General features: G+C 54.0%; 2 protein-coding genes across 7 annotated transcripts in view; one reads left to right on the forward strand and one right to left on the reverse strand.

Annotated features, from left to right (window-relative positions):
* Positions 1-199: 199 nt before the first annotated feature.
* Positions 200-13,118, forward strand: PHKG1 (phosphorylase kinase catalytic subunit gamma 1). Of its 3 annotated transcripts, XM_063668343.1 has the most exons (11): positions 2,214-2,371; positions 4,077-4,193; positions 5,271-5,449; positions 6,017-6,071; positions 8,773-8,868; positions 9,312-9,377; positions 9,580-9,743; positions 10,776-10,866; positions 10,983-11,136; positions 11,274-11,399; positions 11,729-11,997. In XM_063668343.1, the coding sequence occupies exons 1-11, from the start codon at positions 2,304-2,306 to the stop codon at positions 11,972-11,974; spliced, it is 1,362 nt and encodes a 453-aa protein (XP_063524413.1). In that variant the 5' UTR covers positions 2,214-2,303; the 3' UTR covers positions 11,975-11,997. The 3 variants fall into 3 exon arrangements, with proteins under 3 accessions (XP_054351544.1, XP_063524413.1, XP_054351543.1); XM_054495569.2 differs by lacking the exons at positions 2,214-2,371; positions 8,773-8,868 and adding an exon at positions 200-220 and having other exon boundaries at positions 11,729-13,118; XM_054495568.2 differs by lacking the exon at positions 8,773-8,868 and having other exon boundaries at positions 2,218-2,371; positions 11,729-13,118.
* The window catches only part of SUMF2 (sulfatase modifying factor 2), a 16,458-nt gene continuing 12,775 nt past the window's right edge, over positions 12,351-16,033 (reverse strand). For 2 of the 4 annotated variants that reach the window (XM_054495572.2, XM_054495571.2), the window contains exons 7-9: positions 14,845-14,929; positions 14,523-14,667; positions 12,351-13,487 (exon numbers count right to left, since the gene is read on the reverse strand). In XM_054495572.2, coding sequence (XP_054351547.1) covers positions 13,403-13,487; positions 14,523-14,667; positions 14,845-14,929 — 315 coding nt within the window. In that variant the 3' untranslated portion in view covers positions 12,351-13,402. The remainder of the gene's footprint in view (positions 13,488-14,522; positions 14,668-14,844; positions 14,930-16,033) is intronic. The other 2 variants (XM_063668344.1, XM_054495576.2) reach the window with 1 other exon arrangement.

Here is a 16,033-nt window from a genome sequence, read left to right on the forward strand (position 1 = left end):
CCCTGTCCCTGCAGGGCCTTGGCCTGCCTCCCAGGTTTGCAGTTGTGATTTATTTTTGGCACGTTAGCCTCCGGTCATCAAATAGCAAAACCCAAAACAACAGCAGACGATATCTTCCAAGTGTCTGCTCGGGACACGGCTTCAGCCCTCTGTGGTCCCCTCTTCCCGAGGGCTTTGGGATTCTTGTCAAGCTCCTTCAAGAGCCTGCAAGCACTTAACCGTGAGTAGCTAGTCCAGTGATGGACAAAAGCCAGGTGACAGGCAGGGAGGGGGGAGGACTGGGGGTGGAGAAGATAGAAACCCCCACATCCATTCCATCCATGTCTCATTTCTGAAGGCGGATGGACCAGGGAGAGTGGCAGCATTGACCCTTGAAACCCCCATCTGGGGGACTTTCCTACAGAAAAGAGGTCCCCAGGGCTGATCTGGTTTTTGGACTTTCAGAGTTCAGGGGAGGGAAGTTATGTTCCAAAAAGGACCAGGCCAGGCAGGCGTGGTGGCTCACGCCTATAATCCCAGCACTTTGGGAGGCCAAGGTGGGAGGGTCACTTGAGGTCAGTAGTTCAAGACCAGCCTGGCCAACATGGTGAAACCCCGTATCTACTAAAAATACCAAAATTAGCTGCGTATGGTGGCTCGTGCCTGTAGTCCTAGCTACTCAGGAGGCTGAGGCAAGAGAATCGCTTGAACCTGGAAAGCAGAAGTTGCAGTGAGCTGAGATCTCACCACTGCACTCCAGCCTGGGCGACAGAGCGAGATTCTGTCTAAAAAAAGGACTGGGCCACCTATTCCCATGTGGTGACCCTGTCCACAGGGGTCTTGAGAAAGGTGTGAGGGGTGGGTGGGGCAGTAGACAGAGGCACAAAGTTGGCCCCAGTCAGAGCTGGGGCTGGGGCAAGATAACCGCCTCCTCAGCCCCCCAGGAAAGGTGAGTGCAGCCACAACTTGGCCAAGCTGGCTGTGCCAAGGACTGGAGGCTTGCGCCTAGGCTGGCATCTCATATGGGGGTCCAAGCGTACTTTCTGCTCATGGAGGGCTGGGGGAGAGGAGAGAGCTGGCGCTACCCAGCTTTGGGAGGTGATGAGGCAAAGGTGCCCATTGTGAGGACTTAGGACTTACCAGCAAACGGGCTTGTTTTTATGGGAAACAGACAGTCCCGGGCTCCGCCGAGTTGCTGATGGGGCAGGCAGAGAAGGCCTGTGTGTGAGCAGCCCAGATGCCTGGCACCAGCAGAGGGGACTTGTTATTCTAAACCTTCTTCTGGTAACCAGGCACCCAGTAGTGGGGCCATCAGGATTCCTGGAACAGCCTGCCCAATCCCGGAGGCAGCCAGAGCTGCTGTTGGCTGGTCAGCAAATTGGCTCCTTTGCGAGACCAGGCCTTCTTAGGCCCAGAAGCAGTGGGGGAAAGGGGGTTGGAGGCAGCTTTGGCACTGCTGAGTGGCAGGTTGGGCCTGTTTTCTATTTGCCCTTTTCCCTGTTGGTTTTCTGCATTCCTCAAATCCTGCATCTGATTTTGTTTTGTTTTGTCTTTTTTTTTTTTTGAGACGGAGTCTCACTCTGTTGCCCAGGCTGGAGCGCAGTGGCACGATCTCAGCTCACTGCAAGCTCCACCTCCCGGGTTCACGCCATTCTCCTGCCTCAGCCTCCTGAGTAGCTGGGACTACAGGCGCCTGCCACCACGCCCGGCTAATTTTTTGTATTTTTTAGTAGAAACAGGGTTTCACTGTGTTAGCCAGGATGGTCTCGATCTCCTGACCTCGTGATCCTCCTGCTTCGGCCTCTCAAAGTGCTGGGATTACAGGCGTGAGCCACTGTGCCCGGCCTGTTTTGTCTTGTTTTTTGAGACAGAGTCTCACTCACTCCGTCACCTAGGCTGGAGTGCACTGGTGCGCTCTCAGCTCACTGCAACCTTCACGTCCTGGGTTCAAGTGATCCTCCTGCCTCAGCCTCCCAAGTAGCTGGGACCACAGGTCCAAGAGCCATCATGCCTGGCTAATTTTTGTATTTTTTGCAGAGGTGGGGTTTCACCATGTAGCCCAGGCTGGTCTCGAACTCCTGACCTCAAGTGATCTGCCCACCTGAGCCTCCCAAGGTGCTGGGATGACAGGTGTGAGCCATCATGCCAGGCCTAAATCCTACATCTGAAGCAGGAGTTGAGTTCCCTGGTAGGAGCCTCCATGTTCCTGATGCAAGGCCGGGTAGCTCAGCACCTCTGAGTCCAGGCCTGAGTGTCGTGGCTCTGTACTGCCTCTATGCTGCAGCAGGACCACTCAGGGCTCACTAGCCATTGTTAAGTAGGACATGGGGCATTCTGCCGGCAGGACCCTGAGCCAAAGGGGTACCTGCCCAACCCTTGACTCACATTCAAGGTATAGCCCCTGCCAGACACCTGCACTGGGTATGGGGGGCAGAGATGGCTAGGACATCCTAGAGATGATAATCTAGCGGGGGAGGTGACAGCATACACTGACAAGTGACACCAGAGGCAGAGACCAGGATGGACCCACCCAGCTCTCCATCCCTCAGAGCACCCAGCATGGTGGTTGGTAAAGAGTGGGTGTTGAGTGTCTGCAGAATGGAGATGAAATGAATGAGTGAGTGAGTGATTATGAAAGTCCCAGTTATGGATAGAATACATGAGGAAGGGCCGGGTGTGGTGGCTCATGCCTGTAATCCCAGCACTTTGGGAGGCCAAGGTGTGTGGATCATTTGCGGTCAGGAGTTCGAGACCATCCCCGCCAACATGGTGAAACCCCATCTCTACTAAAAATACAAAAATTAGCCAGGCATGGTGGTGCGTGTCTGTAATCCCAGCTACTCTGGAAGCTGAGGCAGGAGAATTGCTTGAACCCGGGAGGTGGAGGTTGCAGTGAACCAAGATCACACCACTGCACTCCAGCCTGGGTGACAGACCGAGACTCCGTCTCCACAAAACAAAAACAAAAACAAACAAAAAAACATGAGGAAGGAGCAGTGGGATGGAGTGCAGGAAGCCTGTCCTAGAAGCGGGTGTGTTTTCAGGGAACACAGTCACAACAAGGGGAGATAATGAGAGGCTACAGGAGTAGCCTATTAAAAAGGAAATTGTGGCCAGGTCCAGTGGTGGTTCATGCCTATAATCCCATCTCTTTGGGAGGCTGAGGCGGGAAGATTGCTTGAGGCCAGGAGTTTGAGACTAGCTTGGGCAACATAGGGAGACCCCGTCTCTACAAAAAACTTAAAATATTAGGGCCGGGCATGGTGTTTCACGCCTCTAATCCCAGCACTTTGGGAGACCAAGGTGGGCGGATCACCTGAGGTCAGGAGTTCGAGACCAGCCTGGCCAACATGGCGAAACCCTGTCTCTAATAAAAATACAACAAATTAGCCGGGCGTGGTGGTAGGTGCTTGTAATTCCAGCTACTTGGGAGGCTGAGGCAGGAGAATCGCTTGAACCCGGGAGGTGGAGGGTGCAGTGAGCTGAGAGCCAAGATTATGCCACTGCACTCCAGCCTGGGGGATACTTTAGTCCCAGCTACTCAGGAGGCTAGGGTGGAGGATCACTTGAGCCCAGGTGGTTGAGGCGGCAGTGAGCTATAATCGTACCACTGCAATCCAGCCTGGCTAACAGAGCATGACCCCATCTCTACAAAGAAGATTTTTTTTTTTTTGATCCGGAGTCTGGCTGTGTCGCCCAGGCTGGAGGGCAGTGATGCGATCTCGGCTCACTGCAACCTCTGCCTCCTGGGTTCAAGCGATTCTCCTGCCTCAGCCTTCCAAGTAGCTGAGAATACAAGCATGTGCCACCACACCCGGCTAATTTTAGTATAGTAGAGATGAGGTTTCACCATGTTGGCCAGGCTGGTCTCGAAATCCTGGCCTCAAGTGATCTGTCTGCCTCAGCCTCCCAAAGTCTGGGATTATAGGTGTGAGCCACCACGCCCGGCCTCAATTCACAAACATTTATTTGGAACATTCACTGTAGGCCAGTGTGGTGCCAGGAGATGGAAGGATGAGTGAAAAACAGTTCCAGGCCCCAAGGAAAACATCCCCTGGGGCAGGAGGGCTGACAGCTTCTTTCTTTTCCCCTCTCAGAGCCACCCAGAGTTCCCCCACTGAAGATCTGAGCATGACCCGGGACAAGGCACTGCCGGACTCTCATTCTGCAAAGAACTTCTATGAGAATTATGAGCCCAAAGAGATCCTGGGCAGGTAAAGCCCAAGCTTTCCCCACGAATTGCTGTCTTAGGCTCCAGCAGGCCCTGTAGGCTACAGCCACCTCTGCTCCACCTGGAGTACTAACGCCACTTTCATCCCCAAAGTGCTGTTCACTTGGAGAAACCCTTGGTTTGGGGTCCTGCCCTCCTGAAGCCAGGACAGATAAGAGAAACCTCTCCCAGCAAAAAGTTCCCAGGGGCAGGCGCAATGGCTCACACCTGTAATCCCAGCACTTTGGGAGGCTGAGGTGGGACGATTGCTTGAGGCCAAGAGTTCAAGATCAGCCTGGGCAACATAGCAAGACCCCGTATCTTTTGTTTTTGTTTTTGTTTTAAGATAGGGTCTTGCCCTGTCATCCAGGTTGGAGTACAGTGGCATGATCTTGACTCACTACGATCTCTGCCTCCTAGGCTCAAGTGATCCTCCCACCTCAGCCTCCCTAGTAGCTGGGACAACAGGTATGTGCCACCAGGTCTGGCTAACCATCTCTATTTTTTTTTTTTTTAAAGTGGGGGGCCAGGCACAGTGGCTCATGCCTGCAATAGCAGCACTTTGGGAGGCCGAGGCAGGAGGATCACCTATCACCTGAGATCAGGAGTTTGAGACCAGCCTGGCCAACATGTTGAAACCCTGTCTCCAGTAAAAATACAAATATTAGCTCTGTGTGGTGGCAGGCACCTGTAGTCCCAGCTACTCAGGAGGCTGAGGCAAGAGAATTGCTTGAACCCGGGAGGTGGAGGTTGCAGTGAGCCAAGATCGTGCCACTGCACTCCAGCCTGGCGATAGAGCGAGACTCCGTCTCAAAAAAAAAAAAGAGCACTGAATGGCTCAAAAAGGAAAAAGAAAAAAAAAAGAGTCACACGGCCTGAGAGCAGGCTTGTTACTCACCAGTTCTGGGTAAATCACCTGTCTATGCCTGTATTTATTCATCCACCATTTCCAAAAGCTCAGAGGAAGTTGGGGGAAGTGTAAATCTCTGACAAGGGCAGGACATCCCTGCTGCAGCCTCGAATCTGGGACCCCCCATGGGGTGAGGGGCCCCCCGAGGCCATCTGTCCTCTGCACTCCCAGGGGCGTTAGCAGTGTGGTCAGGCGATGCATCCACAAGCCCACAAGCCAGGAGTACGCCGTGAAGGTCATCGACGTCACTGGTGGAGGCAGCTTCAGCCCGGAGGAGGTGCGGGAGCTGCGAGAAGCCACACTGAAGGAGGTGGACATCCTGCGCAAGGTCTCAGGGCACCCCAACATCAGTGAGTGATGGCCCCAAGCCACACGGCGGGGTGCCTCCTGCGATTCTGCCCTGACAGCCCAAGCCAGGGAGTGTGGCCCCACCGCACAGCCAGCTAGAACCACCCAGGCTCAAGGCTCCCAGCTCCACCCTCACTGCTCTGACAGAAGGGGTCCCAGGCAGGGATGGATGCAGGCAGGAGAATGGGGGTTTGATGTCCCTGGGCTGAATTAGCCAGGCGTGCTGGTGCATGCCTGTAATCCCAGCCACTCGGGAGGCTGAAGCAGGAGCATCACTCAAGCCCAGTAGTTTGAGGCTGCAGTGAGTTATGATTGCACTATTACACTCCAGCCTGGGTGAGACAGTGAGAGCCTGTCTCTAATAATAATAATAATAATAATAATAATAGTAATAATAAAGTCCCTGGGCCTGCCCGCACCCCGGGTTGACATTCTTTGAGCACCCTCCTGATTCCCCTGTCAGCTTTTGAAGTTAGCCCACAGCAGCCTCGGTCCCTGACCCCCATACCCCAGCTGCCCCTGCCTGGGCTCCCCTGCTACTTGAGACAAGCTAGCCATTTCCATTTCAGTACAGCTGAAGGACACTTATGAGACCAACACTTTCTTCTTCTTGGTGTTTGACCTGTAAGTACCCAGCCCTGGAGGAGCAAGCCACACCTGAGAGAACCTCTGACTGTTGTCCCCTCCCCAACCCCAGGGCTGCCTGGAGACCACAGCCAGCTCCTGCGCTGAGGATGCCAAATACAATCACGGTGTTTAGACAGATCAGCCCCTGGGGTCAGGCTGCCGGGTTTGGAAACCTGGGTTCACCACTTGTGGGCTGGATCATTTCTTTAAATCTTGGTTTTCTCATCAGTATTATGGGAGTGATAATAGCACAGTGACTAGCATAGTGTGAATACTAATATTAGCTACAGGCAGGCGCAGTGGCTCACAACTGTAATCCCAGCACTTTGGGAGGCTGAGGCCCCAGCTACTTGGGAGGCTGAGGCAGGAGAATCGCTTGACCCCGGGAGGCGGAGGTTGAAGTGAGCCGAGATTGCACTGTTGAACTCCAGCCTGGGCTACGAGAGCGAAACTCCATCTCAAAAACAAAAACAAAACAAAAAAACCCCAAAACTCTTGGCCTCACGTGATTCTCCCACCTCAGCCTCCCAAAGTGCTGGGATTACAGGCATAAGCCACCAGGCCTGGCACAGTATAGTGATATAATTGTTCTATTTTATTATTGGTTGTTAATCTCTGACTGTGCCTAATTTATAAACTTTATCTTAGGTATGTACATATAGGAAAAACATAGTAAGTATAGGCTTCAGTGCTATCCGTGGTTTCAGGCATCCACTGGGGGTCTTGGAACATACCCTGTGCAGATAAAGAGGGATGACTGTAGACATATATAAAGTAGAAGAAGGGGTTAGCAAGAGACAGGGGCTTCCTTAGACCGAGTAGTCAGGAAAGCATGTCCAGGAAGTGACCCAAGCAGAGGGTGGCAGGTTGTAAGGTCGGTCAGCACCAAAGACCAGGTCCTGCAGACATTTCAGCCATGGTAAGGAGTTTGGAGGGTCAAGACTGGGAGGGTGACATGATCTGATTTACTTTTTTTTTTTTTTTTTGAGACAGAGTTTTGCTATTGTCGCCCAGGCTGGAGTATAGTGGTATGATCTCGGCTCACTGCAACCTCCATCTCCTGGGTTCAAGCGATTCTCCTGCCTCAGCCTCCCAAGTAGCTGGGATTATAGGCACCCACCACCATGCCCAGCAAATTTTTTATGTGTGTACTCTTTTAGTAGAGACAGGGTTTTGCCATGTTGGCCAGTCTGGTCTCGAACTCCTGACCTCAAGTGATCCACCTGCCTCGGCCTCCCAAAGTGCTGGGATTACAGGCGTGAGCCACCGCGCCCAGCCTGACTTCCTTTTGAAAAGATCTCACTGACTATCTAGGGACAACTGTAATGAGGCGGGATTGGAAAAAGGGAGGCCAGCAGTATCGAGGAGAGAGGCAAGTGGTAGAGGTTGCATCTGGGGTATGGTCCAAAGATCAATATCATCATCACCATCACCACCATCATCATGCCCCTGCTTTGGCATCAATAGGATTAGTAAGATGAGCCCCTTATTGCTAAGCATCAAATGTGAACAACACAAAGTGCTCTGTGAAATGCAAATTCCAGACTTATTATCGGCCAGGCACGGTGCCTCACACCTGTAATCTCAACACTTTGGGAGGCTGTGGTGGGAGGATTGCTTGAGGCCAGGAGTTTGCGACCAGCCTGGGCAACAAAGTGAGACCCCATGTCTACAAAAAAATATAAAATTAAGGCCGGGCATGGTGGTTCACCCCTGTAATCCCAGTACTTTGGAAGGCTGAGGCAGGCGGATCAGATGAAGCCTGGAGTTCGAGACCAGCCTGGGCAACATGGCGAAACCCCATCTCTACAAAAAATACAAAAGTTAGCCCAGCAAGGTGACAGATATCTGTAATCCCAGTCACTCAGGAGGATGAGGCACAAGAATGACTTGAACCCAGGAAGCAGAGGTTGCAGTTAGCTGAGATCGTGCCACTGCACTCCAGCCTGGGCAACAGAGGGAGACTTTCTTGGACCCCTCCAGACTCACCAGCCGCAGCTGTCTTGACTGCTCTGTGGCACTGTCCTGTATAGCCTTTGGGGACAGCTCAAATGTCTTTAACCTTTGAAGAAGTTGCTGGGGGAAGCTATTTTTAATGCTGCCCTGAGGAGCCCTCCAGGGTATAACTAGATTGTTCTAGCAGAGTTCTTTCTAGATCATCCCAGGAGGTAAGAAGATTGAACCTCAATTCTTAATCCTGTAGTTGGCAAACTTTGCTCCTGTAACTCTTGCACAGCCGATTCTTCCCATTCGTTTCCTGGGAAAAAATCGGGATACTCGACCAGGCGTGATGGCTCACGCCTGTAATCCCAGCACTTTGGGAGGCCGAGGCGGGTGATCACCTGAGGTCAGGAGTTCAAGACCAGCCTGGGCAACATAATGAAACACTGTCTCTACTAAAAATACAAAAATTAGCTGGGTGTGGTAGTGGGCACCTGTAATCCCAGCTGCTCGGGAGGCTGAGGCAAGAGAATTGCTTGAACCTGGGAGGCAGAGGTTGCAGTGAGCTGAGATTGCATCATTGCACTCCAGCCTGGGCAATGAGCAAAAACTCCATCTCAAAAAAAAAAAATCGGGATACTCATGTCCTTCTGAGCTGGGTCTGGGGTCCTGGGCCAGTGGTTCATAGTCCCCTCTTTCAGCCTCCAGCCATCATTTAGGCCCCGATACATCCCAGTCCACACTGTCACTTCCACAGATGGGAAGACACTGATATAATGGAGATGGAACAGAAATGGTGCTTGGGCCAGGACTCCCCCAAGTCCACCAACTTCAGGGCCCAGGGCAGGGCAAGGTACTGCTCACAGGGCCACCAGCTCGGGGCCCATTGCTTCCCTGGTCACTTCTAGCCATCCTGGCCTGGAACTAGGGTAATGGGAACCTGGGGAGGGGACTTAGCTGAAGAAATGCCTACCCCATGAAATGGTGGGAAAAATTTTTCCAGGGGAAAAATTCAGTCAGGGGAGAAACCTAGGCCATCTCTATTCCGCGAAGAGTTGATGAGAGCCTGAGCCCCTGATGTGGGCCACCTCTCCAGCCTCCTCTGCTTTTCTCCCAGTTCTTCCAGAACACTTCTCTCCTCACTTCCCCGGCTCCTCTCCCCAGACTGTGGTTCTCCACGGGGAGCGGCCCACTTAGCTTCTAGAGGTATCAGGGTGGAAGGCAGCTCTCTGGGAGCAGGGTAAGGGCGGTGGTGGTCTTGGGACCGATCCAGCTATCAACCCTCTGTTTCCACAGGATGAAGAGAGGGGAGCTCTTTGACTACCTCACTGAGAAGGTCACCTTGAGTGAGAAGGAAACCAGGTGAGGTCCCTTTGCCCTTTGCTCCCTCCCTTTTGGCCTAGGGCCACAGGCACTGGGGTCTCAGGGGAGGCAGGGCGCACACGTGTCTGGGCTGGGCATGTGTGCTGCTCCCTTGCAGTGTGGCTGAAATGTGAGCTGTGTCTCCCTGCCTGTTGCCTGACCCTGAGCAGAGGAAGAGTAACAAGTGTATGCCCCACCCTAGAAAGATCATGCGAGCTCTGCTGGAGGTGATCTGCACCTTGCACAAACTCAACATCGTGCACCGGGACCTGAAGCCTGAGAACATTCTCTTGGATGACAACATGAACATCAAGCTCACAGACTTTGGCTTTTCCTGCCAGCTGGAGCCGGGAGAGAGGCTGCGAGGTCTGGTAACATGGCCTTGGCCCACGTCCGGTCCTCGGGTGCTCAATCAACCCTTCGCGGAATAGAGATGGCCTGGGTTTCTCCCCTAACTTAATTGTTCCCCGGAATAAAAATTCCACCATTTCAAGGGCTAGGAATTTTTTTTTTCTTTTTCTTTCTTTCTTTTTTTTTTGAGATGGAGTCTCACTCTGTTGCCCAGGCTGGGTGCAGTGGCACGATCTCGGCTCACTGCAACTTCCACCTCCCGAGTTCAAGCGATTCTCCTGCCTCAACCTCCTGAGTAGCTGGGATTACAGGCACGTGCCACAACTCCCGGCTAACTTTTGTATTTTTAGTAGAGACAGGCTTTTACCATGTTGGTCAGGCTGGTCTCGAACTCCTGACCCTGTGATCTGCCCGCCTCAGCCTCCCAAAGTGCTGGGATTACAGGCATGAGCCACTGCGCCCAGCAGGGCTAGGCATTTCTTCAGGTAAGTCCTCTCCCAGGTTCCCATTACCCTTGTTCCAGGCCAGGATGGTTAGAAGTGACCAGGGAGGCAATGGGCTGTGAGCTGGTGGCCCTGTGGGCAGTACCCCGCCCTGCCCTAGGCCCTGAAGTTGGTGGATGTTGGGGGAGTCCCAGCCCAAGTACCATTTCTGTTCCATCTCCATTGTCTCTTTGGAGTTCCTCTTTTTTTTTTTTTTTGTTTGTTTTTTGAGACAGAGTCTCACTCTGTCGCCAGGCTGGAGTGAAGTGGGGCGATCTCAGCTCACTGCAACCTCCACCTCCCAGGTTCAAGCGATTCTCCCACCTCAGCCTCCTGAGTAACTGGGACTACAGGCACATGCCACCACGCCCAGCTAATTTTTGTATTTTTAGTAGAGATGGAGTTTCGCCATGTTGGCCAGGCTGGTCTTGAACTCCTGGCCTCAGGTGAGCCACCTGCCTCGGCCTCCCAAAGTGCTAGGATTATAGAAACGAGCCACTGCGGCCAGCCTGGACTTCCTCTTCTGAGCGCCCTGCTGACCTGCCCTGATGATGACTTCCTGCAGAGGTCTGCGGGACCCCCAGTTACCTGGCCCCTGAGATTATCGAGTGTTCCATGAATGAGGACCACCCGGGCTACGGGAAAGAGGTGGACATGTGAGTGCGCCAGGAAAGGAGGAGCACCCAGCTAGGCTGGGCAAGGGAGGAAGCAGGCAGGGCTGGGCCGGTGCCCTTGGCGCTGGGTAAGTGGCCCTGGGCCCTCGCATGTCCAGGTGGAGCACTGGCGTCATCATGTACACGCTGCTGGCCGGCTCCCCGCCCTTCTGGCACCGGAAGCAGATGCTGATGCTGAGGATGATCATGAGTGGCAACTACCAGTTTGGCTCGCCTGAGTGGGATGATTACTCGGACACTGTGAAGGACCTGGTGAGAGGCCAGGCCAACTGGCTCCTGGGCTCAGGGCCGCCATGCCAGGTGCCCCTGCCCAGGGAGGCCCCCCCTCTCCTGACATGCTGGAGGGGACCTGCGTTGACGTTCTCGGTTCCCCTCTCCTCCTCTCACAGGTCTCCCGATTCCTGGTGGTGCAACCCCAGAACCGCTACACAGCGGAAGAGGCCTTGGCACACCCCTTCTTCCAGCAGTACGTGGTGGAGGAAGTGCGGCACTTCAGCCCCCGAGGGAAGTTCAAGGTACGAAGCGTCCTGATCCAGGCCCGCCAGCTCCCCATGTGCAAACCTCTAAGCCTTCTCCTCTCCCAGGGGTCCTTACACCCCGTGAATTTCCAGAGTACCCACCCCTCCCCTCCCAGCCGCCCTGTGATGGCTTCAGAGATGGCAGGTGTCGGCCCACTGGCTCCATCCCTGCGGATGCTGGCCAAGTGGGAAGTGGGGGACACTAGGAGGGCCCCGCAGAAGCCACCCAAGGCTTCGTGGCAAACGAGCCCAGAGCGTCCCTGCGCTGGAGGGGCAGGGCCTGGCAGGGGGGTGCTGCAGCCCAACTTCTCTGGCTGGCCCTGCAGGTGATCGCTCTCACCGTGCTGGCTTCAGTGCGGATCTACTACCAGTACCGCCGGGTGAAGCCAGTGACCCGGGAGATCGTCATCCGAGACCCCTACGCCCTCCGGCCTCTGCGCCGGCTCATCGACGCCTACGCTTTCCGAATCTATGGCCACTGGGTGAAGAAGGGGCAGCAGCAGAACCGAGCTGCCCTTTTCGAGAACACACCCAAGGCCGTGCTCCTCTCCCTGGCCGAGGAGGACTACTGAGGGGCTAGCCAGTCAGGAAGGGCTGGGGGCAGGTGGGGAGGGGAAGCCACGGAAATACAAGTCAAAGGGGTGAGACGCGTGCAGGCCTCTGCAGAAGGAGCGCTTGGCCCTGGCCAGGAACCCCTGGAGCTGAGGCCACGATCCCCTCTCAAAGGCTGTGCACAAGGGAAGCGGGTGTTCCCACCACACAGCAATACCTGCAGGCTGGGGCAGGCCCTGGGTGGGCAGAGATCACACGTGGCCTGAGAACCAGGAACACCCTGCTCCTCCACTTCCTAGATGAGCCACCATCTCCATTTCTCTTTAGGGGAGGCCCAGAGTTACTGACACTCAGGCCTTAGGGTCACAGGGTGAGGATCAAAGACACAGAAATGTCTGAGATACACAATCGCAGGAGATTTTATTGGCCCCATGACATCCAGTGACAGGGTGGGAGCAGGCTACTCTCCAGAGACATGTTTTTGAAGGCATATGGAGAAGGGGGCCCAGGCAAGGTGGCTCACACCTGTAATCCCAGCACTTTGGGAGGTCGAAGTGGGAGGATCGCTTGAGGCCAGGAGTTCGAGACCACCCTGGGCAACAGAGTGAGATCCCATCACTACAAAAATTCAAAAAATTAGCCAGGCATGGTGGTGCACACCTGTAGTCCCAGCTACTCAGGAGGCTGAGGTGGGAGAATTGCTTGGGCCCAGGAGCTCAAGGCTGCAGTGAGCTGTGATCACCACTGCACTCTAGCCTGGGCAACAGAGCAAGAACCTGTCTCAAAACAAACAAAAAAAAGAATAGGAAGCTTCTGATATTTGTCTTTCTGGAGTACTATTTGCTTTGTGATTCCCACAATGCACTGCTTCACCTAGTACATCATTTGGTTCTCCCAGACCCTTTTAGGACTGAACTGTGCTTTAAATAGTTACATGTCTGCCTGTTACACAGTGGAAACTAGTTTCCTTCAGAGGGACACGAAGCCACAGATGAGGCCACGAAGAAAGCATTCTCCTTCCACAGCAACTGGCTGAGAAAACAGAACCAGGAAAATTCTGCCTTGAGGAAACAACGTCAGCTTCCTGAATCATCCAGGGAGAAAGGGGGAGAGAATAGATTTTAAAATGCTTAACAAATGGCCTTTCAGAGCACTCTGTTCCAATTGTTTGCGTGTTTGCAATCCTGTGTCAATAATACTTGGCCTCTAAGAGAAACACCTGGCTCCCAGCCACCGTCAACACACGTTGGGCCCCTTCTCCAAAACACAGGAGGCTGAGTCTTCTCCTACCCTGGTGAGAAGCGCCTGCCACAGAGGGATGGGAGACAGGGAAGGGGAAGTTCTTTCCTGAGGCTGAAGCTCCCGAGCTTGGAATTGCACTGTTTGCAACATGGCCAGGGAATGACAGTGACCCTGGAGGGCTTTTCTCCTTGTCACCATCCGGCTGCTTATAGCTCCCCTGGTGGCCGACCTGCGTCTGCAGCACAGCGGAAACCAAGGTTGTCTGAGGCTGAATCTGGAGTGTTGCCCATCCTGCCAGCAGAGAAGGGAAGAGAGGACGGACACGCCCTGAGAAAGAGGCCTGGGGGCTTACCCGTCTTCCCTGCCTCACCCACAGGGCCGGCCATGATCAGGGAGCCTGAGGGCTGGGGAGGGCATGGTCTGGAAAGAAGCCTGGTGTGAGGACAGGTCCTGAGCCTGTGCCAGTCCTGGGAGAAAGGGGACAAGAAGGGGCTTTGGGACAAAAGGAGCCTTGCAAGAGTAGGGGGAGGGACAGTGGCCCCGAGAGACAGCACTGGAGAGCAGAAAAGACAGTGACTGACTTCTTTGTTAGCAGTTGACAACAGCTCAGTAGAGAAAACCTGTCCACAAGCAATGAGAATATCACGGCCGGGTGCAGTGGCTCACGCCTGTAATCCTAGCATTCTGGGATGCCAAGGTGGGCTGATTGCTTGAGTCCAGGAGTATGAGACAAACCTAGGCAACATGGCAAAAACTCATCTCTACAAAAATTAGCTGGGCATAGTGGTGCACGCCTGTAGTCCCAGGTACTTGAGGAGCTGAGGTGGGAGAATCGCTACAGCCTGGCAGTTTGAGGCTGCAGTGAGCTGAGACTGCGCCACTGCACTCCAGCCTGGACAACAGAGCAAGACTCTGTCTCAAAAAAAAAAAAAGATTTTTCGTGTGCCCACCAGTTTGAAGAGTCAGTAAGTCCATGACCACCAATAATGACCTACTGGTGTGGTCATTCTACTTCCCTCCCTTTGCCCACCTAGTGGTAAGGACAAGAGGAGAAACCCCATAATTAAGATGCCACACACAGTCTCCCTGGGTACCAAGAGCTGGCAGGAGAGTCACAAGGTGTCCTGGGTCCCTTTGCTTTTCATAGCAAGTGCTGCTGGCTTTCTTTTCTGTACCCACAACTGGGCACAGGCTCAGGGAGGTGCTGGGACCAGCTCATTACACACAGACGGTTGGTGGTGTGAAGGTGGGGGCGCTCCGGGACTGGGATTCAGATCTCAGCCCCCAGCTATAAGGCCCCGCGTTGCCTGGAACCAAGCCCCTCACCTGGTGGTGACCCGGGCCCGGTGATTGGCAGAGCCATCAGCTGTGTCGATCCAGGATGCCCCCCGGAGGACGCGCATGTCCTGCTCAGCGGCCTGGTACGGTGATGCTGTCCACTCCCACACGTTCCCCAGGAGGTCATAGAGCCCTGCAGCCCCACCGGCGGGTCAGGCCAGGCTGGGACCCGCAGACCACCCCGCCTACCCTCTGAGGTCCTGGGGGCCAACTGGAAGAAGGGAGGTGCTTCCCTCTGCCTCCTCTCTCAGACACGATGGTCCCAGCAGCCAGTTCGTGGGCACAGCCGCAAGCCCAAGAGAGTTCTTACCGTAGTTGTTCTGGGCGGGGAAAGCATTCACTGGGGAGACTCCATGGAAGCCATCCTCAGCTTTGTCTCCCTTTGGGAACTTGCCCTGATGGGAGAAAGGAAGGGTAAAGGATTTACCACCTGTCCCAAAGCAGGTCCTCATGCCTATCCAGAGGAAAAACAAGGTCATCTTGCTGTTGCACGTCTTGCTGTGGGCATGGGGCAGTGACCTAAGATTCCTATCCAGAGCTCCCAAACCCATCACCTCACATCCCCAGGGTGACCCCCCTGCTGGATTAGGAAGAGTGTTTCCCCTGTACCCACAGGGCTCCAGGTCAAGCCCAGCCTACACCTGACTTCTCCACTCTCAGCAACATCCTGCCCTCTGCCTGGAACCCCACATGCCACAGAGCCTCAAGAAGACAGGATCCTCTGCATCCTGCCCCCGTGCCTCATGCCTGGGCACTGCAGCCTATTCCTGCTGGCCTTCTCAGGACAGTGCTTTTTTATTTGCTTATTTTAGTTTTATTTATTATTTATTCACTTTTTTTTTTGAGGCAGGGTCTCATTCTGTTACCTAGGCTAGAGTACAGTGGCAGCATGATCTTAGCTCACTGCAACCTCCGCCTCCTGGGTTCAAGTGATTCTCCTGCCCAAGTCCCAAGCAGCTGGGATTACAGGTGCATGCCACCACGCCCAGCTAATCTTTTATTTTTTGTAGAAGCAGGGTTTCACCATATTGGCCAGGCTGGTCTTGAACTCCTGACCTCAGGTGATCCACCCGCCTTGGCCTCCCAAAGTGCTGGGATTACAGGCGTGAGCCACTGCACCCAGCCCTACAAATCTTTAATAGAAAGTACTTATGCTGGCTGGGCATGGTGGCTCACCTGAGGTCAGGAGTTCAAGACCAGCCTGGCCAATATGGTGAAACCCTGCTTCTACAAAAAATAAAAGATTAGCTGGGCGTGGTGGCATGCACCTGTAATCCCAGCTGCTTGGGACTTGGGCAGGAGAGTCACTTGAACCCAGGAGGCGGAGGCTGCAGTGAGCCAAGATCGCACCACTGCACTCCAGCGTGGGCAACAGAGAGAGACTCTGTCTCAGGAAAAAAAAAAAAAAAAAAAAAAGAAAGTACTTATGACCCATTGTCTTTTGCTTTACCAGCTTATGAGTCATCAGTTGCATTAAAACCCAAGCCCTCTGGATGCCG

The sequence above is a fragment of the Pongo pygmaeus genome, chromosome 6 (assembly GCF_028885625.2).
Source record: "Pongo pygmaeus isolate AG05252 chromosome 6, NHGRI_mPonPyg2-v2.0_pri, whole genome shotgun sequence".
Taxonomy (NCBI): domain Eukaryota; kingdom Metazoa; phylum Chordata; class Mammalia; order Primates; family Hominidae; genus Pongo; species Pongo pygmaeus.

Excerpts from the sequence above, each read along its gene's own strand:
- PHKG1 (XM_063668343.1), top strand. The coding sequence starts at position 2,304 with ATGGGGCATTCTGCCGGCAGGACCCTGAGCCAAAGGGGTACCTGCCCA. Across the intron at positions 6,072-8,772 it reads TTCTTCTTGGTGTTTGACCT|ATGGGAAGACACTGATATAA; the intron begins GTAAGTACCCAG and ends TCACTTCCACAG. Across the intron at positions 11,400-11,728 it reads GCCCCCGAGGGAAGTTCAAG|GTGATCGCTCTCACCGTGCT; the intron begins GTACGAAGCGTC and ends CTGGCCCTGCAG.